Here is a 27,910-nt window from a genome sequence, read left to right as displayed (position 1 = left end):
ACAATGCAAGTTTGATTGTTTCTTTTCTTTTTTTGAACCACACAGGTGGATACCAGAAGTGCAGCAAATCTGCTGTCTTGGTAGCAAGCGCAAACTGATCCCTAATAACACTAGTGTTGCTCGACTGCAGTCTTTCTACAACTGTCTAGCCACGCTCATGACCTCCCAGCTCCAAAGCCTGGGACTGGAGTCTATTCAGGACTACACACACCTCATCGCCCAGGACCCTGTAAGATCTGTACCACGGCAAACTCTGAACCTTTTTTTCTTAGAACAAATTGAATTTTTATATCACTGCGTAATCTTTTTCAGTGTATCTTTTATTATTTACATTTTGACAACCTTTATAAATCCCCATGGCCTGTGAAGTAACGTGTTTTTTTTTTCCTCATTGAAGCGGTCAGTGAGAGCCTACGAGCATCCAGGGTTTGTCCTAAGGCTGGTGCTGGATCAAAATACTATCAAATTTGAACCTGATTTCAAACATTTTGAAGGCACTCTGCTAAATGTGTATGACATGATGCTGAAATCCTTAAGTCTGATCCCTCGAGTAGAGACGAAGCTGTATTCAGAATGGGTAAACATATGTTTTTTTAATTTTATGTTACATCTCGCTTGTGCTGTGTGGTTTGATAGCGATATAAATATTAAAGGGATCATATCACGAGGAATCAAATTTTGCTTGATCTTTTGAGATAAAAGAGTTCAGTGTACTTGAAAACATACTATATGTTCAGAATTCAAAACGTCTTCAGACCATTTATTGAAACTGAGTCAACAAGATTTTTCACTCTGAAATAGAACTCGGTTAACTTAAGAACTCGGTTAACATTTATATTTCTAGCAAGTTATTAATTGTTTTGAGCCCCTCAAATGTATACATTATAACCAGACACTGCTGTTCCCTTTGAAAGCATATTCTGCTTATTGTAGCCTGGCCCAGAAACACACCGTACTCTGAAGCCCATCATCTTGCCAGAGATCCTGAAGACCCAGCAGGAGAAGATCAGACGTGTAATACACGCAGAAAGAGCTGAACCTTTGAAACATGTCCGTCTCTATGATAAGTATGCACCTCTGGTGTCCCAGCAAGCTGAGGAGGATGTTACCCAGTTCCTGCAGGAACAGCACTCCTTCCAGGAGCTGATGATGGAGGTGACACGCTACCAGCAGTTGGCTGATGAGATCCAATACAACACCCTGAAGGTTGATGATTATTTACATCAGTTATACCATTTCATATTTTAGCAGCCTTTCCTTTCAAAATTATGACCGAAATCTTCATTTATTGTGTTTAAGGTGGTGCGTTTGGGCATGTTTGAAGTGCACTCCCATGATCTGGTCCGTGCCCTTGTAAAACGAGCAGAGGGTCTCCTGCAGAAATTGGTCACTCACATGTTGCAGGGTCATCAAGAGTTTAATAACAAGTGAGTCATTTACCAATTTCCAAAACATTTTGCCAGTAACCTGTTAGTAATCTGTGTCACTGATTTCTAGGTTGTGCGAGGAATATGATACAATATCAAATAAAGCCCTAAGAAATCCATCAAATACACAGGAACTCATGGAACTTAAGGTAATACTGACCTCCATTGTTATCTTTGAACCTGTTTCTGTCGACAAACACAAAAAACAAAAGATCTTTCAGTATATAATTTCCTGTTTGTCATAGGCATATGTGATGAAGGTGGAGGAAGAAGAAATGCCTCAGTTGGAAATGAAGCTCCAGGAGTCCAACAGCAGGTTGTGTTTCTTGGTGGATTATGTCACATTCTCGCTCACAGACATTCAGCTGAACAGCAAGACCTTCCTGTGTCATGCACGCATGCCTTCCGTCTTTGATCAGCACCGTCAGATTATCAAAGAGAAGACCAACCAGTTCCAGGATGGCCTCAAGGTACTAGGGATGCCACATGCTGGCCAGTCAGCACAGGCAATTCTAAAAAAAAAAACAACTGATCAAACCGAACATGGAAACATATAAACAGTGTCAGCAAGGCAACAGATTTACAGACACATCAAATCTTCACATTACACAACACTCTGTACATTATATAGTGCATGTAAGAACAAAAATTAAGGAAAACAATGAAGAACCTCCAAGCATGAACTTTTATTCAGTACTTAGTAGCAACAAAACATTCCAAATGTACTGTACATTTACTAAGCATTTATTGTATACCAGCAACAAAAACACACAGAGAGACATAAAAAAGTAAAATTTAAAATTTAATTTGATACTCGGCATGAACAAAAACGTAGAACAAAATATAAGAAAACAGAAAAATCAGAAATTCAAACATAAATTCACCAATGAGACACATGATTAAAACTCTGCACTTTGATGTTCAGTCTGGCACTGCTGCACTAATGCATAAAATAATGTGTGTTTTTCAATCGTAGTTGAGATGTGAGAGGGTTGTGGAGGATCTCAAGAGCTATGAACAGCAAGTGGAGGAGTTTATGACCTTTGGTGACCTCTCTGAACTCAACAAGTATCTGAAAAAAGCCAAGGCCCTCAATTCCAAACTGGACTTGGTTATGGAAAAGGTACTGGGTACTGTGGACAAAAAAATATTGGTTTATGTCACTACTTCATTAGCCAGGTCTTTGTCAACATTCCACGTAATATTATGCAAACTTTGGCATATTGCATTAAAATGCTGAAAATGCTATTGTCATTCTGAAAAACTCAATCCTGTTCACACAATGGATGTTTAGGATATTTATCAGTTGGATTTATCAAAGAGTTTTAGAGTGCCTCTGAGAACAGCCCCTTTTATCATTGCACCTGCACAATCAAACTCATTCACTCTCTTATCCATCAGATCAGAGGCTTCAACCAGGAGGAGGAGGCCTTTGGCTGGCCTGTCTCTCAGTACCCACAGTGTAAAACTGTTCAAGACCGTCTGCTCCCTTATCTGCGGCTGTATGAGACAGCAGCTGAGTTTCAGAATCAACACCGTCAGTGGGTGAACGGCCCGCTCGCAGCCGTCAACCCGGACAAAGTGGAAGCTGATGTGGGTAACTACAGTCGTTCCCTGTACAAGCTAGAGAAAAGCTTCCAGGACTCACCAAAAGCTCTTCAAATCGCCACCTCTGTGAAGGCGGAAGTGGAAGCCTTTAAGGAACACATTCCTCTAGTGCAGGTGCCGAACAGAGATATGATGCTTTTCATTTGAGTCACTGTCCCAACTATCCTTTTTTAACAGTACCTCACTTTTATTGGTAGATGAAAGCATTATAAATTAGCCAAAATTTTTAATAAAGAACATGCAAGGGGTTGAAATCTCTGCTGTGCTTTCTGGGGAATTCTGAGAGTGCATATTCTATGCTGGGCTGCTCATTAATTACGTGGATGATTTGTTTCGGCAGGTGCTTTGTAACCCCGGTCTCCGCGAGCGCCACTGGGAGGCCATGTCTGCAGTTGTCGGCTTCCCCCTCAAACCCTCAGAGGAAGATGCCTGTGTGGCCCAGTTTCTTCCACTGCATCTGGAAGCTCACCTCTCTGCCTTTGAAACCATCAGTGAAGGGGCCAGCAAGGAACACGGGCTTGAAAAGGCCATGGAGCGCATGGCTAGTGAATGGGCGGAGATGGAATTCACCCTCCTGCCCTATCGTGAAACCGGAACCTCTATTCTGTCCTCGTTGGATGAAATCCAAATGCTGCTGGATGACCATATTGTCAAGACCCAGACCATGAGAGGCTCACCATTCATCAAGCCATTTGAGGCTGAGATACGGTGAGAAATGAGTGTCTGCTTTTGCATTTTTTGCAATCAGTATGAACAATAGTTCATAAGTGTATTCTACAAATGAAAATTCTGTCATTAATTACTCACCTTCATGTTGTTCCAAACCTGTAAGACCTTCGTTTATCTTTGTAACACAAATTAAGATATTTTTGATGAAATCTGAGAGCTTTCTGACCCTGCATAGATAGCAATGCCACTAACACATACTTTGTAATTCTGATTTTGAAGCACCAAAATGGAAAAAGAGACTGTATCAGTGGTACAGAAAAGTACAGTTTTTTTTTTTTAGCTATTTGTCTCGCTTGCTTACACTGTGTGTCTGCATGTATCTCAGGGACTGGGAGGGTAAGCTGCTTTTGCTGCAAGAAATTATGGATGAGTGGTTAAAGGTTCAAGGCACCTGGCTCTACCTTGAGCCCATCTTCAGTTCCCCAGACATCATGGCCCAGATGCCCGAAGAGGGACGTCGCTTTACTGCTGTGGATAAAACCTGGAGGGACACTATGAAACAAGTCAGCTTGGTGAGTCAGAAAGCCCTACATACAGTATGTAGCAAAATATAAACAGGAACTTGGGTTTGTTTATATCTAGAACTGCTAATAACTCTTTGAAAAAGTTCCTGACATTTCTATTGTGTAAAACTATAGTGTGTTCATGACAAATGAGACAGCTATCAGACACACACCCAAACACAGTCACTCATCTAGAGACTCTTCAGCAAGTAATTGGCAACCCCAGTCTCAGTGCTATGAGAGACATCAATATCTGTTGTCCTCCTCTAAATGGAAAAAAAGTCGCCCGGCTGTACCGTCAAATAGGAATTATGGATTTTGTCTGAAGGGACTCAAATGTGAGAGTGTGCAGAAAACAAGGTCGTCGAACAGCATGAGGCAAAGTTTGAGAAAATTTGTGTCTGTAGGTTCGAAAAAAAACTCAGCACTTTTATGTGAGTTAAAAGGCAGTATACTAATTCGTCACAGGTGCTGTAGAGACTATTTTCTGACAGTTGACAAACAAAAATTGAAGCTTAGGATAGTCATATATTTTTTTGTACGTGCATCTAAAGCAATTATGTCGATGAGCATGTTGAAAAACAGCTTTGTGCTTAATCAAGCTGTAATCTGATAATACTACTGACTGCGATATCAGAATACCCACTAGGTGTCTCTCTTCATCTATGCTACCCACGGAGCTCTTCAGAGCCTGCAGATTTTATTTACTCTTTTCTAATGTGTTCCTAACTTTCCCCATTTGACAGAAACGGAGATAAACATTCTGTAATTGAATTCGAAATTCTGGGTTTCTTTAAGGATGTTTTCTTTCTGAATAATTCCTACACCACTCCACGATTTCCACATTACGAGCCATAAATGGCTCGTCTTGGAAAAGCAAACACGTATTATTTCAGCTGGTAGGCAGGTGCTTTTGCCTGTTGCTGCTTTACGGGAAAGCTGGTTTCATGAACAGCAGTACATAAAGAATGCCATGCTTATAATACCAGTGGGGTGTTTGGGGGAAACATCAGTGTGGTATATGTAGATCTTATTTTCTTATTTTGCTGAAGACACAAGAAGGGACATACGAAGCTGTTTTGGATCCCGAGGCATAATGCTACTGTAAATGAAAGGGAATGCATTCATGAAGAAAATGTATGGCTCTGTTGAGCAGCCCACCTGCATGTTTCTGCACCCTGTGAAAGGAAGCGGATGATTTCCGTCATTCAGACACATTCCGGCAGCACTCACCCTCTCACTCTAATGTAATTCAGTGTGACTGAGAGGGAGAATAATTAAAAGAGTAATTGGCAGAAAACATCCCTTCTCTCTTTCATTAGAGTTATCCAATGGTGTCTTTTCATGTTTTAAAGGGGTTATTTTGTGTAGGCTTTGGTTATTAACAACCCCTCATTACTTCCTCTCAGTCCCTGTCAAGAAACCCAGGCCTTTTTGTCATCCAAAAGTGATCGTTAAACTTCAATCTCTCTGTGAACGTGAAGTCTAGTCACCGTAGGTAATAGAAAATCAATAGCAATCCGAAAAGGGGAAAAAGCAATTATTATCTCTTTACAGGTGAGCAGCATCTGTGAGGGGTGGAAAGGGAGGGGGCGGGGTATCCAATTGTTTCCTCTCTCTCTAATGAAGGACGTGGCCTTCATACAACCTTTGGAGGAACGTTTGAAAATCAGACCGCGAAAGATAAGATGAGTTTTCCTAGTGGGAAACACCTTTCATAAATGAACTCTTTTGTGAAACCAGGGAAATATGGCTATGAATATCATCTTTTCATAAATGGATTTATCTGAACTTTGAGGGCAGAGAATTAAAAGAAGTCTGATGGTGTTTCATTACCCATGATTTTCAGGCTTGTTGAGTTTCACAACTGCAGCTGAACCTGAAAACATCTCACACGGTCCAGAGGCTTCCTGTAGAGATCAGTCTAATATGCCTGTTACGGTCAAATATGCACTTTTCTGATCTACTAAATTATTAGTGGTACTTGATATAGAAGATATTTCTCATACATACGGTAAAGGATTTCACCAAATATTAAACTTCAGAGTGTAACTCGCACATGGATATTACCTTGGGGCTTGTTGAGGAGAGGTGTTGAAAATGGTTGAATCGCATACACTGAAGAAGGAACCCAAGGCATATTTAAGGACTTGAATTTTGTAGAAACTGGTGGTCTCGTTTGGCTTGGGGATGTAAGCAACTCCCCAGAACACCCTTGCAACCTATTACAACACCTAAGAACTGCATCCCAATGCCTTTCAGATGGCCTGTAACAAACCTAGCATGACAGTGACACATTTTGTAAATCATATTTTCTGAAGACTAAAAGTCTAGTTACCCCATGCCATTCATTTGGACTTTTTATAACACATACCTAAATGGCTTTTAAATTGTGACTGTGTCTAAAAAGATTTATTTGGTATTTTCGTTCTGTGCATTACATGTGTTTCTCTCTTAGGACAAGCATGTCCTGGCGGTGGTGGCCATTGAAAAAATGCTAGAAAAGATGAAGAGCAGTAACGAGTTGCTGGAACTCATTCTGAAGGGTCTAAATGAATACTTGGAGAAGAAGAGACTCTATTTCCCACGCTTCTTCTTCCTGTCAAATGACGAGCTGCTGGAGATCCTTGCTGAGACTAAGGATCCAACAAGGTACACAAGAGCTTTGTTGAAAGTAATGACAGTCTATAGATAAAGTGATATTTGGTCATTTATTGTAAAATTTTACTAATAGCTTTGTCAGCAAGTAATGGGTTTTTTTGTGAATTTTAGGTAAATTTTGTATAAACTAATCTTTCTTTTCATTTTTAGCAATGTTGTGGCATATAATGTACTATCGCTGAATTGTTATATTCACCAACTTTAAACATTTGGAGTTGGTATGATTTCAATGAAAGAAGTCACTTGTGCTCACCAAGGCTACATTTACATTTATTTACATTTACATTTGTTATTACAAAACAGTAATATTGTAAAATATTATAACAGTTTAAAATAACAGTTTTCTATTTCAATAAATTTTGAAATGCAGTTTCTATCCTGTAATGGCAGAGAGTTTTCAGCAGCCATCTGCAGTCTTCAGTGTCGCTTCATTCTAATCAAATCATTCTAATATGCTGGTTTGGTACTCATGAAACATTTCTTATTATCAGTGTTGAATCTTACTCACCGTAAACTTTTGAACAGTAGTGTATACAGTATAATGGCATTATAACTGTCATCAGCGACTATGCTTTCTGAACAGAAGTATAGGCACTGAGCATTGAAAAACCCACAGTCAACCACTAGTGATTATTCTGTTGGATCCATATCCACTGGTGCAGTTACAAATGTTCCTGAAGCTATAGGAAGTGTCAGGATTTCTGTGGGTTTGCACTTTTAGTGTGGTTACAGTAATCTCACACTTTCTCCATATCCTCAAAGGAAAAGAGGCTTAAAGCAAGCATTTTTGGAAAACAATATGATTTATGGGCTTGAGGAATATTGTTTGTCAGCAGTTAAGTGGATCTGACTTTGAAGTCTTCTGTTTTCAATATTCTTGGTGTTTGGGATTGGCTTTGTTGATAGATTGCTTTATAATAAGGCCAGGCTCTATGACCGAATGTCGGAAAGAACTATGGTAGATCAGTCTGTGCTATATCAATTATTCAAAAAACCTTAAGATGATGCAAGTTTGGGTCAATTTTCGATGTGCGGTGCTGCTATGCTTTTTTTTCTGAATTTTTGTGAAGAATAACAGAGAGTGAAACTGTATCGGTACAACTCAGTAGCTTCCAACTGCTACAAAGTCCCAGGAATTCTGAGGGTTTAGTATATGCAAGAATTTTCACCTTGATGTAGAATGTAGGCCGGATGTAATTTACTGTAACATGAAATAAGAAACACAACATTCGCTCTGCCGAGCTTTAATCTCAAGCCTGTGATATTTATGAATATATCTTATGTTTTCACATAGCCTACTTTGGCATGTCTCCCAGGGCACATCTAACTGATGTTACGCCGCCTACCTAACCGCTGCTGCCTACATGAACATTTAGTATGTGAGGCCTCAAAAGGAACAGGGAAGGACAAATGAAAAGCAATTTAGCTTCACCTCGGCCTCGGAAAACCCAATTTGAACCCCTTAAAACCCAGTATTTACTGAGGGAATTTAATTATAGTACTTTTTCTTCTTCCTGTGACACTCTGGCCTAGTTTCTCGGCTGTGGCTCCCCTGTGCAGGCCCTTAACGTATAAGCAAATCTTGTTATATTTCACCCCAGGTATTTGTTTAATGATGAATGATGATGCCTCAAATGCAAGTTCAAATTGTACTACTATAGGGCTTTTGGTTTCACAAACTAGGAATGTTTGCCTTGGCTGGCCTTGCTTTTCTGCTCTATTACTAGTTCTGACCACCTCTCTCTTGCTTTCTTTTTCTGTATCTCACTCTCTCCATGTCATTCTCACTGATCTTTTGTGTCTCCCACATTTCTGTTACGTTTGAGAGAAAATTCTAGCTTTACAGAAATAAAAAATCCGAATTGCAGCGGCTGGTTTGTAGAAGTATGTGTCATAAAGTAGCAGAGGGTGGAAGTGATAATAAATGATGTTAACAGAATCACTGACTCCAGGTGATTCAGCATAAAAGTTGTCCATGTTATTGTCTGACAGGGTTACACATTTGAGTATTGGTTTTTCTCTGAACCAGAGATTCAGGTGTTCCTGAAACATAATCATGGAGTAATTGGTTTTGCATGTCACCTCAAGTGAAATATCAGACTTGTGTTGGAAACGGGCAATATTTCACTGGCATCTTTATGTTCCAGGGTGCAGCCCCACCTGAAAAAGTGTTTTGAGGGTATTGCTAATGTCGTGTTCACTGACGTTTTGGACATCACTCATATGAGGAGCAGTGAAGGAGAGGTGGTGGAGCTGCTGGATATCATCTCTACATCTAAAGCTCGTGGGCAGGTGGAGAAATGGCTCCTGGAGCTGGAGACTGGCATGCTCCGCTCCATACACAAGGTACAGAAATGTCAGTGGATTTCAGCAGAAATGAAAACAATTGGCTTGTACATTCATTGCTTCCGTAGACAAATTCTTTGCACAGGTAATTGCTTGTGGCTGTGCAATGACAGTTTTTGGTTTTTGAGAGTTAATAATACAATGATTTACAGTGCCTCTAAAAAGCATTCACCCACTTGGGACTTTTCATATTTTTGGAAGCACTTTGAAGCATTAGGGCTATATATTTAACTTATGAACACAATATCTTTGTAACATCAAAGTGAAAGAAAATGTTATTTACAAACATGCGTAATGAATGCAAATGTATTTAGAGCCTCCTTTTCACACTTAAATTTCACACCACGGAATTACTTAATAGGGTGTTGAATTAAAAACATAAAAATCAGAGCTTTATTTAACTTAAAGGGGTCATCGGATGCAAACTTCACTGTTACATGTTGTTTGAACATTAATGTGTGTTTGGAGTGTATGTACAAATCTACCCTATAATGATAAAAATCCATGCAGTGGTTTTTAATTAATCTGTAAAAATAATATCCCCTTTTTCAAATCGAGCCATTCTCAGATGCCTGTCGTTGTGGCGTCACACCCACAGAGGCCGCTCCCGTGAAAGTTGATTGACATGTGCGTCTTACCTCAGATCAGCTGTAACAGTTCGACCTCTACTGTTTCGATGCCGGATATAATAATGAACATAGTGGTTGTCATTTACTTCTGACGTCTGATCCGCTGAAGATGCAGTGGATTACGTTTGTTTGTGAAGGGAATGCCTTTATTTGGACAGTGTAGATAAGACAGGAAAGCATTGCGTAAAAAGCAAGGGGAGTGGGATCGGCAAAGGAACACAAATTGGGATTTGAACTTAGGTCACCGTGAACACAATTTCACTGTATGTCGCGCACCAAGCGCGAGGCTATTGGAGCCGACTTTTAACCGAAGTACATTATAGACTTTTCATTAAGACCCTAAAGAATTATATCAACTTGTGGAAAATGGGCATCCGATGACCCCTTTAAACAGTATGGAACTGTAAGGGGTAAAATTTAAATTTCAGATCATGGTTACAGGCTATAAATGAATCAAATCTGAAAAAGTTAGAGTGCATGAATTTCACATCAGTCTTCATATTCATGTAAAACTGTCCCCTTGACTCTTGGCTGTCAGGTGATTGGTGAGGCATTTGAAGCATATCCCAAAGACCTAAGGATCAACTGGGTCAGGGCCTGGCCGGGTCAGACAGTGCTCTGTGTGTCACAGGTTTACTGGACAAAGGACATTCATGAAGCCATTGCAAAGGGACCAAAGGTATGTTATACATAGTCTTTTATTGCACAGCTCTCTTTTTTATTGGTGATTCATGGCATTCTTCTAAATATTAGTGCTTAGTGACTTGCTAAACTAGACTGTGCTATTTTCATGTCTTCTTTCTTTTCACATAAAAAATGAATTGAACTCAAATATTTCATATCTATTTAATTATTTGCCAATTAGCCATATAATAACCAGGATAATGTGTAGTCATTTTATGCCTCATTTCGTGATGGGTTTATTTTGCAGTAATGGCTGTCTTACTGTACGTTATAACAATTTTTTTTTTCGGTGTTCTGAATCAGGCTCTTCAGGCTTATCTCGAGCAGAACAATAGTCAGATAGATGACATTGTGACTCTGGTGCGTGGCAAGCTGTCCAAACAGAACCGAGTAACACTCGGAGCGCTGGTGGTGCTTGACGTTCACGCCCGGGACGTTTTGGCCTCTCTGGTACAGAAGGGTGTGGATGATGAGACCAACTTTGAGTGGCTCAGCCAACTACGCTATTATTGGATTGTAAGTCTATTTGAGTGTCTGTAAGCGTGATTGAAAATGATGTATGCTTTGCTGTTGTTTTGGACACTCAGATGATCTTCTGTGATTCCCTTTTTGACCCTGTGTATGAAGGAAAACCAGCTTCAGACAAAGATGATCAATGCAGGCTTGGCATACGGCTATGAGTATCTTGGAAACACACCGCGACTGGTCATTACCCCTCTCACTGATCGCTGCTATAGGTTAGAATTCTTTACATTACATATAAAAAAACAAAGGCAATAATATTCAGTCTGGCTGCACCCAGAAGATGCTCTGCAAACAATCATTTACTAAATGGACTGTAAATTTTACATCATGCTTTATTTTTTCCCATTGTTTTCATTTTATATAATGTACATTCTCAAGTAAGGAAATTGAAATATTTTTTTGAAGAAATGAATACTTCTCTTTAGCAAAAAAAAAAAAAAGCAATAAACTGATCAAATATGCCAGTAAAGACCTCATATAAACACTGTTCTTTTGAACCTTCTATTCATAATAGAATCTTGAAAAAATCACAGCATCCACAAAACTATTAAACATTTCTTAAACAGCAAATTAGCATATTAGAAATATTTCTGAAGAATCATGTAATACTGATGACTGGAGAGATGGCTGCTGAAAATTTAACCATACAGTATTACTGTTTTACTGGATAATAAATGTAAAAATTATACAGAACCCAAACTTTTGCAAAGTAGTGTTTATCATTTTTATCTATATGTTAACATTATTAAATTCAGTAAATGTATATATATACATTTGGTTAACATAAACACTGGCTTCACTTTTTCAACCTGTCTTCTTTACCAGAACTCTATTTGGAGCTTTACACTTACATCTTGGCGGAGCCCCAGAGGGTCCTGCAGGTACCGGCAAGACTGAAACCACCAAAGATCTGGCTAAAGCCATAGCTAAGCAGTGTGTAGTCTTCAACTGCTCAGATGGCTTGGACTACATTGCACTGGGCAAATTCTTTAAGGTTAGTGTTACCAAGTCTATAATTATGATGTATGTCATGAATAGTTAGCCCAGTTATACTGTATTGAAGGATATGACAATCCTCAAATGCAAACTGTGTGTGTTTTGCCTCAGAGCAACCATACATTTGTGTTGTGTTTTGCTTTCTTTATTTATTCTTCATTCATTGATTCATTTATAATCATTAATTATTTGATCATTTTGTTATTCAATATAATCATTTATAATAATCATTATAGTCATTTATATTCATTTTATTGATTCATTAATTGATTAGTCATTTATATTATATTATAGTTGTTTTTTTATATATTTTTTTCCATTGTTGTTTAGTCTTATGACTGTGTGGCTTCAAGGGCTGTTTGTCTTCATGAATAAGAGATACAAGGGAATGTTTATAGAAACTTAAGGTTTATGGGATGTTGTTGTGAACCAGTTTGGTATAACAATACTTGTTGAATTTGTGTTCTCCAGACGAAGTCTGAGCATTGAGACATACACAACTAAGACTATTCAATAAACTCTGCTCCTTTTACCATCATACTTTGTCTCCTGCTTATGCTCATCACTGTCATTGGCATTTTCCTCAGTCAACTTCTTGGCTGATAGAAGACTGTTAATAGTGTTTTGGGTATTTCTGGGTACCAGACAAGACCTCCTGTTAAAAGGGTTTGGGTATTAGACCTCTCTGCTGACGGGTTGTTCTGATATCGGACAAACTGATATTTTCTGACGGGATCTGGCGTCCGGGGCTGGATCTTATTTGTCTAGGCATGGAGTCAGCGATCTAACAGTATGTAACTCTGAATTATAGCTCACAGCATTATATTTAAAAGAAGAACGTATAATAATATAACAGTATTTGACATTAGCTTAGTGGAAAAGACTAATATGAAATGACCACTAAGTTAAATAACACACATGAGGTTAAGCACCATGTGTCTTTAGAAAACACTCTCAAACAGAACAGCACAGCACTGACTGACGTGACCATCATTGGTTACTATAGTAACAGATTGAGAATGCCAGAATTGTTGGTGAAGAGAAAAAATGTTTGCTTGTATAAAGGGGTTATGAACTCTTGGAAATAATAGTACATAATGAGATTTGTCTTGTCTCATCTTGTCTTGTGTTGTCTGCCAGATTACTGACCCCACAAAATATTTCTAATTAAATAGAGGCTTTTATAAATACACAGTTCAGTTAGACATTTCTCTCGGGGAAATACAGTGGAGTCTAAAAGAATTTTGTCATATTTATGCCTGGAAATGAACTGAAAGTTGTATGATTTTGAAAAGAAAAGTAGAATTAATAAAAATATTTTCAAGTTCATTATGAGAATGACTATGTTAATTATCTGTATGTATAAAGAAAGAAAGAAAGAAAGAAGTCGGGAGTTCATGTCAGCTTGACTTTTGTAGGAACATAAATACTAAGACATTTTAAAATTAATGTTAATTTAAAAAATTGTATTAGAAAATTTTAGATAAAAGCATAGTAGAATAATTTTCTCTAGTGGTCCTAGACTTTTAGACCGCACTATATCTAATATTTAACAGGCATGTTAGTTTTGCTTTTAGTTTGGCATGCTAGCAAAGATTGCAATGCTTTTGCTTTACAGCCTCAGTACTATCAGGGAACCCCAGCTGTATCTTAATCAGAGAGCTTAGAATTGCAAAAGGCTTGCGTTTTAATGTCATCCTGCTCATCCTTTGTCAGTTATCTTGCAGCACAGGAGTGTTCAGGCTACATTTGCTTTAAGTCATGGTAAAGATACTTGGTCTCTTCCAGGGCTTGTTGTCGTCCGGTGCCTGGGCCTGCTTTGACGAGTTCAACCGTATTGATCTGGAAGTGCTTTCAGTGGTGGCTCAGCAAATTTTAACCATCCAGAGAGGTGTGTTTGTGTGCATATTTTGAGTTAAAATGTCAACTGTGTTGTCAATGGATTTTAAGGTTCAATCAATGGAGCTACAGAATTTTTTCATATGCTATCAAACTTAATGGATGCCTACATCTGAACTTGATGAGTCCAGTCAAAGATGCTTAGATTGCATAAATCTATAATTTCAATGAGGTTTGGATGCATATATTATTTTTTCACTACAGGTATTTCTGCCCATGCTGAGATGCTGCAATTTGAGGGGACAGAGCTGAAACTGAACCCTACCTGTGCTGTCTTTATCACCATGAACCCTGGTTATGCAGGACGCTCTGAACTACCTGACAACCTGAAGGCATGTAGAGAACCAAGTTCACTTAAAGATTTGCCATGCTTATGGAATGTGTTTATTTTTTGAGGGTGTCAACCACCAGCCAACCACATACCCTATATTCATCTTTTTCCCAGAAGAAATAAAATATATATATATATAGTAATTATAAATAGTATTATATATAATTATATATAGTAAAAGATAGTAATTACTGCGTGCGACTATGAAAAAATATTTAGGAGCACCAGTGCGACTGACCCGATCAGCATATTTGTGTTTGCACTGAGGAGAGCTTTAAAGGTTTCTTTGTGTTTTTGCAAGTTGAATAGTGTATCACAGACATACCTCACAAATCCTTTAATAAACAAAGTGTAGAGAGAGTGTAAATAAGAGATTCATTGTGCAGTGTAGAGAGCTTTGTTGATTATGATGTAACTTTGTGAAATCGTGATGAACTAAGAATGACAGCTTTTAATGGGGCTTTTTAAAGGGGTCATCGGATGCAAAGTTCACTTTTACATGTTGTTTGAACTCTGATGTGTGTTGGCAGTGTATGCACACATCTACCCTATAATGATAAAAATCCATGCAGTGGTTTTTAATTAATCTGTAAAAATAATATCCCCTTTTTCAAATCGAGCCATTCTTAGATGCCTGTCGGTGTGGCGTCACACCGCTCCCATGATAGTTGATTGACATGAGCGTCTTACCTCAGACCTGCCCTAAATCAGCTGTAACAATCCAACCTCCATTGTTTTGATTCTGACAAGCTCATTTTAACAAGGTAAAAAGGGCGTAGTTTTATACTACCGTTGAGAATTTTTAACCAAAGTATATTATAGACTTTTCATTAAGACCCTGAAGCAGGGGTCACCAAACCTGGTCCTGGAGGGCCGGTGTCCCTGCAGAGTTTAACCCAAACCCTAATCAAACACACCTGAACCAGCTAATCAAAGTCTTACTAGGTATACTTGAAACTTCCAGGCAGGTGTGTTGAGGAAAGCTGAAGGTGAACTCTGCAGGACACCGGCCCTCCAGGAACAAGTTTGGTGACACCTGCCCTAAAGAGTCATATCAACTTATGGAAATGGGCATCCGATGACCCCTTTAAGGGAGTTTGTAAATGAGATATTAATTTAAATTACAGTTAAATAACTGAAGGCTCGAACGCAGCTTAATTTGTGATTCCAGTTCGCGCCCGCGAGCATATGCGAGTGAAGTGCAGACGGCAATGCGGGAAAGGTGCGTCTGACTCGGGGCTACTTTTACACTGTTGCCGCGGGTTATTTTTCAAGTTAGCGGTGAGCGCCTAGTGATTATGCTCTATTTAGTGCTCTATATCCTCTATTAAATGCTCTATTTAATATTTGGTTTTGTGCTGATAATCCTATTGGTATATTTTGCATGCTAATAATAGAAATCTATCCTTTGACGTGATTGGTTACTGAAGTTTGTGACGTAGCAAAAAAAGGGCTGTTTCAAACCGCATTTCTGTGACAGCCTTTGGGAAACTACAGGTTTAAGGAGAAAATACTCAGCAATGGTGTTGATTAATGGAGTGGCACATGGTTTGTCTAAAAGCATATTAAAAACACCACATAGATAAATAAACATAAAACATAAAAATCTTGATTTTCACTACAGGGGGACTTTAATATTAAGTGACTAACTGTATACATTGTCTAACTATAACACTATTGCCTGATTTTGCTCTATTTTGTCATCAAAAATAGTTTGAAACAAGTCACAACTGAGCCGCTGTGCATCTCCATTCAGACACAGAGGTGTTTAGTTTATAAATGAACGTGCGTTTTTAAACAAATCTAGTAAGTCAGTGATTCAGTTTCCCCTTCATAAAGACAGTCACTCGCTTTATTCCTGAATGAAACCATTTGAGCGAATCAAATGAATGAATAATTCAGTAATTAAAATCTGTGACTTGCCGCCACATACTGCCAGTTTTAGTTTCATTTTTAAACTATCTTTTTAGTTATTTAAATCATTTAATATTTCTGTATTCAAAATTTTATTTAAAACATTAATCTCAACAAGAATGTATGAATTTGATGTCACCTCTGAGCATCATTAAACATGAAAATGCACATGCAAGTCACTTTTGTGTTCTTCTGTGCCACCTCTGTATTACAAATAAATTTTGTTAATACTGATTTCATTTGATTGGTAACTTATTCTGCTTATTCTTATTCTGTTGTTTTAATAAAAAAAATTGAAAAGCTTATAAAGTATAATTTTTAAAAATCTTACATAAAAGATGACATACTTTTAATAAAGTTTAATTTCAATGAAAAAATTCCATGACGAAAGTTAAAACAAAATTCCCCTGCAAATCACTTTAAGGAGTAAAATATCAGCTTGTAATGGGAATTTTTTTTTTGGATCAGATCAGGTGCTCCTGAATTTTTGACTGTGCTCCTAAAAAGAAAAGTAAGCATAGAGTCCTAAACATGGTTTATAATATGCAGATTTACAGGTAATAAATTGTAACCTAAAATTATGTAATGCAAAGTGTTATAGAACAATTGATGATTAATTTTACTATGCATTCATTATTTATTATTAATATGATTAAATACACTCCATACAAATAATGTATTGATACCAATGTTTCTTTATTTCATGCTGTCAGTGTTTACTGTGTGTTTCTGTCCTGCTTTATTGGAGCATATAGTCCTTGTTCTGTGATTGTGAATGTTGTGTAATTGTCTGCTGCAGGCTCTCTTCCGGACAGTAGCTATGATGGTGCCAGACTATGCTCTGATAGCTGAGATTGTGCTGTACTCCTGTGGATTTGTCAGAGCACGACCACTCTCAGTGAAGATTGTAGCTACGTATAGACTGTGCTCTGAGCAGCTCTCTTCCCAGCACCACTATGATTACGGCATGAGGGCTGTCAAATCTGTTCTGACTGCCGCAGGGAACCTGAAGGTAAGACATGTATCTGGCAAAAAAAACCCCAAATGTTTTGTGGAATTTTTATCACGAAACTGATTTAAATATTTTGATCACAAATAATATGCAGGGACACATTGTATGTGTGTGTGTATGTGTGTGTGTGTATATATATATATATATTGCACTGACTTAGAGTAACTGATTAAATTCACAAGAGAATTGCTCTGTGGTGTTTACAATTGCATTTCAAATCATGGCCCCTTATTTGCAACATTTGTGGCCTGAATCTATAATGATGTGATTTAAAGAATCAGATTTCATTTTGTCTTTGAATGTGAAGGCTTTTGTTGTTTTGATTTAACATCTCATTTCATTTAGTAGCTCGATGTTTTGGCTCCTGCTGCTTCTGCTGAGCCACTGTTTCTGAGCGCTTCATAAACTTGTTAAAGCAATTCTGAATGACTCCCAACTGCAATTGGCTCAGTTCCTCTTCGCCTGCCACTGTTATCAGCACAGAGTTACCAAGGGTCAGAGGAGTGAAACATTTCCACTTCATCTCAATTCCCATTGCACGCTCCTTCTCCTCTCTCCCTCTCGCCACTTTTCGCCTGTGGATCAAAGCCAAATGAATCTGACATTGAATATAAATAGTGTTCACACTCAATTCAGCAGCCTGGAGAATTGCAGATCTGTGAAAAACACAGAATATTGAAACTGAGAACTTTGCTAAAACCTGTGTGACCCTACAGAAATCTAGGCTCCGATCAGTGCAACCCTCATCATCCCTAAGGTGTAAAGAACAGAATGTAAGCAAGCATGATTTCAAACTTCACACTTTTCAGATTGAAATGTCAATACAAGAGTGCAGTTGTCATGTGTTATACTATAATTCCATTTGATTGCTAGATAGGCAGTGAAGGCTAGTGTACAGGGCACCATGGTGTTTGCTCATTTCAGCATGAGCAGATCCCCTGAAGCAAGGCCAGAACACAGTGATTTTTCATGTTCGTAGGTGGCCCTAACTTGAGCTCGGTCCTTGATGTTTGATTTATTACTGTTGCACTGATATTCCCTAAAAGCATATTTAGTATGCACAAGAAAATATCCTCATACAGCTGTCATTTACCGACACTTGGACAATGAGAACAGCAGTGCAGCCACAGGCCATAAGAGAAGACAGGTCAAAGAAACAACTGCAGTGCTTACACAATGTGCCTCGAGCAAGATAGATGCTGCTTTTCCATTTACTCTACTGTTCTGATACGACTGCACCATCTGAATAAAAGCCATGTCCCCGGTCAGAGTCACACAGGTTACTCACTCCCTGCAAACTTTTTGGAGTGGCAGCTGCATTTATTTGAAGGAGTGAATCCCATTGTTCTGTGCAGAATAAAAGAGTCACTTCTGCTATCCTGAACTCACAATGGTTGACATAGTAACCACGGCAGCAGTCTGGGATCTTGTGGCTACAAATAAGAAAGATGTCAACAGCTACTGACCAAACTAACGTTTGTGAACAAAGACGTTTTAATGTCCGACAACTGTTAGTAAACAGGGAACCGTAAATACACTGTCTTGTGCTTCTAGTCACATCGCTGAATTAATACTATTTTGAAAGAAATGTGTACTTTTATTCAGCAAGGACACATTTAATTGATCAAAACAGACTATAAAGACATTTAGACTTTATTTTTCAAATAAAAACTTGCTATTCATCAAAGAGTCCTGAAAAAAATGTGTCAGTGTTTCCACAATAGTATTAAGCAGGAAAGCATTTTGTTGTTTAATAAAATTTTAAATTGTTATTTACATTTTGCCTGTGTCACCTTCTCAAATATATCTATGCAATAGTAAATTGTAACTATACAAATATATTTATTATAAAAATCATAAATTATATAATATGTATGAAGGGTTTATTTTCAAAAACAGATCATGTTTTTATTATGTTTTATTGTGTTAGTTAGCTGTATTTTTAGTTATTTTTTACCTAATCAACAAACCCAACTCGATTTGATTGAGAATGCACAATGATAAAACATAATTTTTAAAAAAATGTTAAAAATTGCATATGAACTCTTCATATACACACAGTGCCATTCAAGAAGTTTCTTATGCTCATTAAAAATACAAAAAAAATTGCAATTTAAAATAACAGATTTCTGTTTTAGTACACCTTAAAATATTATTTATTCTTGTGAAGCAAAGCTGAATTTTCATCATCATTACTCCAGTATTCAGTGTCAGTATCCTTCAGAAATCATTCTAATATGCTGATTTATTATCAGTGTTGGAAACAGTTGTGCTGCTTAATATTTTTTGGGACCTGTGTGCACCTTTATAACAGCAGTGTGTATGTATAGGATTCTTGTGGACTTTATATTTCTAAAACTTTTTCACCAACGAAAGAAAGAAAGACAGAAAGAAAAAGAAAGAAAGAAAATCACTCAAAATACAAGTGTAGGAATGTGGAGAGAGTGTTTGTAACCATAAGTGTAAAAAAGCGTGCAAAATGTACTGTTGACTGGCACTTCCCGTAGACTGGGGTGTCTGTCCCCATCAATCCAAAGTACTCCCACACTGGCGAGCTAACTTTTTCAGGTGTGTGTAGAGTTTCTCGCTTTTGTCTGTCATCTCCTTCGATGTGATTTTATGCAGCAGTAGCGACACACTGTCTTCTTTTTTGTTTTCTAACGGGTGGCAACCAGCGTTAGGGTGCCTTACCACAACCTACTATGTTAAGATGTTAGCTAGATTATTAATGCTGGATTGTTTTAGTTGTATTAACATGATACATACTATTATATCTATCATTTTTAAATATCACATTCAAAAGCCTCACAAAAAAGGCATCAAAAGCCAGAAACTGCAGCAGTGCGAAAATCAAGGCTTCTGGCGTTTTTAAGTAGATGTGAGGAAATTGAATGAAATTAAGAAATTCTATAAACAATGTCAGTTTTAATCAAGTTACCGAGTAAGAAATTGAAATTAGCTCACATTAATATTTGTAACCTTAGGAATAAACTTGCTGAAATTACTGATGTATTGATTACAAATAACATTCATGTTTTACCAGTAACAGAAACACATCTTGATCAAAAATTCTCAGATGATGTAGTGAATATAAATGGTTACATGTTTACAGGAAGGACAGAAATAAGTATGGCTTCCTCATTGTCATAAGTATGTTTCTTCATTGTCACTGGGCAGGCATAGTTTCAAAGTACCGAGTAGCATCTATCCACCATTCATCAATGCAGAAGTAAGCATATGAGTTAGACTTCCGGTTCATTATTACTATTTCTATAGAGAAATAATGAGAAGAATAACAACATCCAGTAAACAATAAAACTGTGTGCACTGCAAGCCAGTGTGTTCATAATTAAGATAATACATTAAAATAGTACGGTAAGACACACCAGTTTGCAATATCAAGTTGCAAAATGAGATGTTTTGTACAGTTTGAAATAGCTAGACGTGGATGAGACTGGAAGCCAGGCCCATAAAATTTACAAATGGCCATGCCCGCTCTTGCGGGAAAAATAAGGTGGATACTGTCTTACTTAACTGGGAAGGAAGTGTACTGTTGAATTAACTGTTTAACATTTGAAATATCAAGGAAAATTCGATTTGTTGTGAAATGACTTTATCTTTAAATAAATGTTGTTATTATGTACATTTTTAGCAGGTGAGCTGATTTATAGAATCCTGTCACTGGCCAGAATAACGAAATATTGTGTGTATAGAACAGGACAAGCTCTCAAGAAAGGAGTACCAACTTGCATTTTACAAGAATGTATACATGACTGTTACTCTTTGTAATGTGACAGTAAAGAACCTGAAATATTAGAGCCACAAAAATGAATCTCACAGAGCTGAAATAGGCAGAGGAGCAACCTGACCTTGGCAGCTCCCACTCGCTTTCCTCGTTTTGCCAAATTTGAATAGCGCCTGCTTGTGTCATCTCTGTCGTTCTCAGAAATGAATACGCCTGTGTCATTTTCACAGCAATCTTTGCACCATCACACCTGAGACCACACTCTTTTGCCATTTTGAAATTACTTCTGGAGACAAAGGCATGCTCTAAACCCCTCAGGTCTGAGTTGCAAATGACTGTGATGGTAAAGAATGAGCAAAGACAATGTGGCTGAATGCCACTCTCCCCCTGGAGACCTTGGAAAAGTGACGGCACAAGCGAATCTTTTATTGAGTGTCAAACCTCTTTCTCTCCCTGTGTTTAACATGTCACAGCTGAAGTTTCCAGAGGAGAATGAGGATATTCTGCTGCTGAGATCTATTATTGATGTCAACCTCCCGAAATTTCTAGCTCATGACCTTCCGTTATTTGAGGTACAACATTTGTATCAACATATTCTATATATACCACAAATAATGCAGTTATTAAAAATGTATATGCGATTCTCCAACTAATATTCACTAACTTCTCAGTCATTGTGAATCTGTCCAGGGCATCACTTCCGATCTCTTCCCCGGAGTCAAGCTTCCAAAACCAGACTACAGTGTGTTGCTTGAGGCTATTAAAGAAAACAGCGCTAAAATGAACCTGCAGGTCACCGACTTCTTTGCTGAGAAGATCCTGCAGATCTATGAAATGATGATTGTGCGTCATGGCTTCATGCTGGTGGGAGAGCCCTTCGGTGGGAAGACGTCTGCCTACCGTGTGCTCGCCGCAGCCCTGAATGACATCTGTGAGAAGGTGCTGTAAATGGACAACTGTTTACAAAAGCTAGCACTTCTCAAATAGTCACAGTGGGAGTAGAACTTTTCACATTCAACATTGTATGTCTGTTACATAAGATTCTAAGAACTTTTGTTCTTTTATCCTACTTATTGACTGTTTTCGAGCGCTTTTTTTCTTGTACCCAGAGGATGTAAACTCCCAAAGTCTCAAAGACTCCCACATTTCTTAAGCAGTTCCAACTGGATGTGAATTTGTATCACAATACCACAATACAAACTGCTCTTTTTGTATAATAGAATGCTTGAAAGTCTGTAAAATGTTTTTATAAAAAGCAAATTTGATTTCTTGTGTTTTCAGAGAACAGACAACACATTTAGTGATGGTACTGCTATAAATCACTATGCTGAAGCACATTCATGCACATCCTAATGTGATGCAACTGAAAACACTGCAGCAAAAAGTTGTGGAAGTGTTGTGTTATAATATCAATTAAACTTGACCTGTTTTGAATGCAGGCACTGATGGAGGAGAACAGGGTTCAGATCACTGTTATCAACCCAAAGTCTATCACTATGGGCCAGCTGTATGGACAGTTTGATCCTGTGTCCCATGAGTGGTCAGATGGCATCTTGGCTGTCAGCTATAGAGCATTCGCCACTTCCCAGGTACAGTTATCTATCTAACAATACCTCTATCTGTTCATCCATCCATTCATTCATCTCTCCCTCCCTCTTTCCATATATCCATCAATACCTCTGTCGTTTCATCCATTCATCCCTCCCCATTACATAGGGATAGTTTACCCAAAAATGAAAATTCTGTTATTAATTAATTAATCACCCTCATGCCGTTCCAAACCGTAAGACCTTAGTTCATTTTTGGAACACAAATTAATATATTTTTGATGAAATCTGAGAGCTTTTTGACCCTAGACAGCAACACAACTACCACTTTTTAAGGTCCAGAAAGGTAGTAAGGACATTGTTAAAATAGTCCATGTGACATCAGTGGTTCAACCTTAATTTTATAAAGCTACTAGAATACTTTTTGTGTGCAAAGATTTTTTTATAAACAATTTCTTCTCTTTCTTGTCAGTCTTTGACGTGCTTTTTATGAGAGTACCACGATGTATACGTTTGTTGCTGCTGATGCAGGAGACACGTTCTGATGTAGAACCTGGATGTGCTATGCTTTATTTACAAGCAGAGGAATGCACACGCATCCATCTGTCAGTTTATACCTCTCTCCTTCCATTCATCCATCCATACATCTTTCCCTCTCTTTCTATGCATCAGATCTGTTCATCCACTTATTGCTTCTCAGCATGTGCACATAGTGGAAGATTTAGTAAAAAGTAATAATGTCTCTCCATGCACAGAAAAAGTCATTAAATTAAATTAACTCCCATCAATTTAAAGCCATCTCAAAACAAAAAACATTCACATTGTGTTATCTGCTTGAAACATGTAGCTCTTATATTTCTTTCACCATGGTAACACTAAGCCTAAATCTGTGACATCTTTTACGTACTGACTTTGATGTTGTTCAGAGTGCAGTCATACCCGCATTCCCAAAGGATTACAATTTGAAGCGTTGTTTTACTGGCTTACAGTAGAAATGTTTACAATAAAACAGTTGTTGTCAGAAGACACGGTAGAGCATTGTCTTTGGCACAGCAAGAAAGTGGGGAACAAACCTAGATCCTCTAATAGCTGTAATTGAGGAATAAAAAGGAACATAATAAGAGCAGACGGGTGTCAAATGTTTGCTTTGCACTTAGCTTTATATTTGATTGTCGCTGTTTTTGCTCGAGGCTATGAAGGCATCATTTTAGCAGGAAAAACTTTTGGTGGAAAGATCTAGGTTAAAACAATACAAGCATTTTTTCTCGGACTGCAGAAATAGTTACCCTCATTTTTCACTTCAGATATCCAAGATTAGTCAGAACAGCTTTTAGAAAATGCTAAGAAATTGTCATCTGTCATTGTCCTACAGCTAAAAGTATTGTGCCAGTTAGCTCTAATTTTCTTACAAAAAAAAAAAAAAACATAATGTGTAGTTTTACCTATTTTATTGAGACATAGACACAGCACACACAGCAAAGTTGAAGTTAAATTGTTCAATGTGAGCCTAAAATAACTGTGTGCTGCCTCCCCATCAGAGTCCTGACAGAAAGTGGCTGATTTTTGATGGACCTGTGGACGCAGTGTGGATTGAGAACATGAATACTGTTCTGGACGACAACAAGAAGCTTTGTCTCATGAGTGGAGAGATCATCCAGATGTCCCCGCAGATGAGCCTTATCTTTGAACCCATGGACCTGGAAGTAGCTTCGCCAGCCACGGTGAGATAATCTTTTCAAAGATAGCTATGTGATTCAGCAAGTATGTTTAGATTTGTGGTCAAACAGAGCATGCAGAATTTCTTCAGATACTGCAACAGTCGAGATATGATGTTGGGCATCTTTTTTTAAAAACAAAGTAAACATATGACAAATAATAATAATAACTACAGAATCATCGGATATCTATTTTCCTCAAGTTGATATAATTCTTTAGGGTCTTAATGACAAGTCTATAACATACTTTGGTTAAAATTTCTCAATGGTAGTGTAAAACAACACCCTTTTTACCTTGTCAAAAACAGCTGTGTTCATAGTGAGCCGTTTCAGTGCATGTCCCTTTAAATGTTAATGAGCTCTGCTCAACTCACCTCTCTCTTCTGTGGACGAACAGTTTTCTGACTGTAGACTTTAGCCGCATTTTGCTGCGGAACTTGCTAACTAGCACGTTATTAAAAAAGACGATTTGCAATGATTAATAAAAAACCTTATACTCACTTCTTCTGTAGGTGAAGCTGGATTACAAATGATTTGTGCAAACATAGATGCATTTAGGTAGATTGGGAGGCACATTCCCTTCAAAAACTAAAGTAATCCTCTGCGTCTTCAGCGGCTCAGATGTCGGGAGTAAATGACGACTGCTAAGTTCATTATTACATCCAAGAACAAAACACCTCAGTCGCTTAGGAGACATTCTTGTCTTCCCCTGCTCCAGTGTCGAAACAATGGCAGACTGTTTACAGCTCACTCAGGGTCAGTTTGTGCTGAAACGGCCATGTCAGTCAAGAGTTGTGGGAGGAGCCTGTGCAGAACTACATTAATACCAAGAATCTCAAAACAGCCAAGGGGTTACAATTGTTACTGGGGATTTAAATAAAAAGCACTCTATGGATTTTTATCATTGTAGGGTGGATGTGTACACACACTGGCAACACACATTTATGTTCAAATGTAAAAGTGAATTTTGCATCCGATGACTAGGGGTGTAAGAAAATATCGATACACGTGTGTATCGCGATATTTTGTTTGGCGATAATGTATCGATTCTCAAAAATGGAATATCGATATCTAAAAAACAAACAAACAAACAAAATCATACAAGATTCTTGACAGTTGCTTTGTTTTGATTGTATATCCTGACCGCTAGATTGCAGTCTTCTTATCTCTTAACTTAAACAATGACAGGAAATTCTAGGGCACGCCACTAATGTTAGCGTTAATGGAGGATGAAAGAATAGTTCCTGCTCCCACCTCGTTGTAAAGTGTGGCATCATTTCGGCTTTTGAGGTAACGTTCGCTCCAGGACGGAGGGGTATATAACTGCAGCTTGGAGATCTCCAAATGGGAGCGGGGACTCCAAAACAGGGTGGGCGCTCCAAAATAGGGAGTGGCGCGGGGTCTCGTCGCGCAAAAACTTACCCCATTGGCTCTGGCTTCAGCCTATTGTTATTGACTTACATTTCAAAACTAAACTTTATAAAATAAACAGTTTGTAGTTGTTCTCTAATAAAATAAACTATGTTAAATAAATATACTCAGTGAGAGCAGAGCCCCAAAGCTCGTGGCCAGTGGTTAATGATATAAACAGGAATCACCCACGAGCTATCCTGCAAGCTGTGCAGCCGAGGCGGCTGCCAGACGCTTTCTTTCGTCGTGGGGCTGTTTTGTGCAGTTGAGGCGGTGCTCACGTTGCGGTCTCGGCGATTCCACGCGGAGCATAATTACAAGCTGAAAAACTTGCAAAATCCAAAACTTGTGAAATTCGCAGAACAAAAAAGGTTCTCAGAATGTCCAATATCTGTATTTAACAGATACAACTTTTGTTTTATTTGAATCCTGCAAGCATTTTATTTTTTATTGATATTAGATGTAATTCTTAAGTTCAGATCAAAATGATCTGACATGGTTACAATTATAAACTTTGTAACTTTAAAATTGTAAAGCAGGGTCTAAAAATATATATGGTCTGTTTATAAAATCTTACATTTTATACATTTAATAACTAAAGAATCTTGCAAGCACTTTATTTTCCCCCTTTACTGGTACTGCACAAAAAGTGATTCAGTAACATTGAATGGTGTGCATATGGTTGTGTGTTCTTAATTACAGCTTTCCTAAAATTATGTCCTATTCATAAAATAAGAAATATCCCAATATATCGCCTTGTTTACAGTATCGCAATGTATCGCAACATATTGCATCGCAACCCCTGTATCGTGATACGTATCGCATCGCCAAATTCTTGGCAATACACAGCCCTATCGATGACCCCTTTAAAAAGTTTGTGTTCTTTTTATTTAGTTTATTCAAACTTTAAAACTGTAAAAAAAAAAAAGTGGTCGAAAGACTGTAAGGTTCAAGAATCTTTTGTTTCTAACTTTAGGATCGCTTCAGAAGGCATTTGCAATATATTCCAATAATATTTTCCTTTAATATATTCCACCTACAAAGGCAAGCCTACAGTGCACATATTTATTTCTTTTAAATACAATACAATCTAAAAAATGATGAAATTTGATGAAAATATATCCTCACTTTTCCCAATTCCTTTTGTTATATCTTTATCAGATGAGACATCTCTGAGGCTGCCTTTGATGTTCTGGGTTTCAAAAAAAGTAGACCATCAAATGAGATTGTTGTTGTCATTCAGCAAACCTGTCAAAAGAAGACTTACCAATTCACTGGCAATAACACACCCACACCACACTCCCCCCCCCTCTCCCAGCCTACTCAAGAATGGCATAATGGCATGTCGCTACTGGATTTCTTTCTTTCAGAAACACCAACGCAATTTCCTCCCCTTATTTATCTCCGTGTCTTCTTCTAAGATGGCTTTGTATCTGACAGAGCTTCTGCCTCACATATCCCAGCCTGAGGAAAGGCTCTTATAGTTGTGGATCCCAGCTTTTTCTGGCCCAGTGTGGGCAGAAGGCTCTGATTCAAAAGAATGGGTGATGATGACAGAGATTAAACAAGCATGTTATCGAGAAGGAAAGAGTGTGAAAATATCCAACTGTGTATGTGTGTGTGTGAATGTCTGCGTGTGTTTTTGTGTTGTTTGCGACACGTCACCAGATCAGATCAAAGTAGACGCCGGAGACAGAGCCAGAGGGAAAAAGTGAGACAGAGATCAAATTTGTGTGAATATCCTGACAGAAAACAAAAGACGTCTGGCTATAGCATAAACCATCTCTCCTCATCTGTCTCTCGCAATTTCTGTCTTGCTCTCCTCCTTTTTATATACTGATGCTTGACTCATGGCCTGCTGCAAACTAGACCAAAGTTCAATGAGAATTCAGTTGAACAAGCTAACATGCTCTTGAGGTCGTGCTTGGCCCAGATGTCTCCTCCGGCTTAACACCTGTGCATAAGCGCCCAGTTTGCAATTCACTTACACCTCTACCATTCACATGGGCATTTAGTTGGAGCCGCTTTCCGACAGCTGTTTCCATCACGTAACCTTGATGATGTGCAATTCATCAAACCATTAAGCACAGAAGACCTTTATCTTTATGAGTAACCCAGTGCAGCTGCCATACAGATGAATAAAATGCAATTTGTTTGAACTATGCACCATTCCAGATGGCTAAGTAATATATAAAAAGTTTTGTATCCTTTGGAGTTGTGCGTCCACAT

The 27,910-nt window shown here is 38.1% G+C and overlaps 1 protein-coding gene across 1 annotated transcript in view; it reads left to right on the top strand.

Moving 5' to 3' along the window:
* dnah7 (dynein, axonemal, heavy chain 7) overlaps positions 1-27,910 on the top strand; it is a 74,345-nt gene that overhangs the window by 4,351 nt on the left and 42,084 nt on the right. Inside the window, exons 11-33 of the mRNA XM_051119059.1 lie at positions 46-229; positions 398-577; positions 934-1,206; positions 1,300-1,427; positions 1,498-1,576; positions 1,673-1,897; positions 2,404-2,550; positions 2,829-3,149; positions 3,376-3,743; positions 4,090-4,276; positions 6,726-6,919; positions 9,076-9,274; positions 10,442-10,582; positions 10,891-11,103; positions 11,215-11,324; positions 11,938-12,106; positions 13,897-13,999; positions 14,212-14,339; positions 17,052-17,264; positions 21,483-21,581; positions 21,700-21,948; positions 22,449-22,598; positions 24,095-24,277. Coding sequence (XP_050975016.1) covers positions 46-229; positions 398-577; positions 934-1,206; positions 1,300-1,427; positions 1,498-1,576; positions 1,673-1,897; positions 2,404-2,550; positions 2,829-3,149; positions 3,376-3,743; positions 4,090-4,276; positions 6,726-6,919; positions 9,076-9,274; positions 10,442-10,582; positions 10,891-11,103; positions 11,215-11,324; positions 11,938-12,106; positions 13,897-13,999; positions 14,212-14,339; positions 17,052-17,264; positions 21,483-21,581; positions 21,700-21,948; positions 22,449-22,598; positions 24,095-24,277 — 4,243 coding nt within the window. The remainder of the gene's footprint in view (positions 1-45; positions 230-397; positions 578-933; positions 1,207-1,299; positions 1,428-1,497; positions 1,577-1,672; positions 1,898-2,403; positions 2,551-2,828; positions 3,150-3,375; positions 3,744-4,089; positions 4,277-6,725; positions 6,920-9,075; positions 9,275-10,441; positions 10,583-10,890; positions 11,104-11,214; positions 11,325-11,937; positions 12,107-13,896; positions 14,000-14,211; positions 14,340-17,051; positions 17,265-21,482; positions 21,582-21,699; positions 21,949-22,448; positions 22,599-24,094; positions 24,278-27,910) is intronic.

This window comes from Labeo rohita, chromosome 9, assembly GCF_022985175.1.
Source record: "Labeo rohita strain BAU-BD-2019 chromosome 9, IGBB_LRoh.1.0, whole genome shotgun sequence".
Taxonomy (NCBI): Eukaryota; Metazoa; Chordata; class Actinopteri; order Cypriniformes; family Cyprinidae; genus Labeo; species Labeo rohita.
Note: the sequence above shows the minus strand (reverse complement) of the source record. Positions and strands in the feature narration are given on the sequence as shown.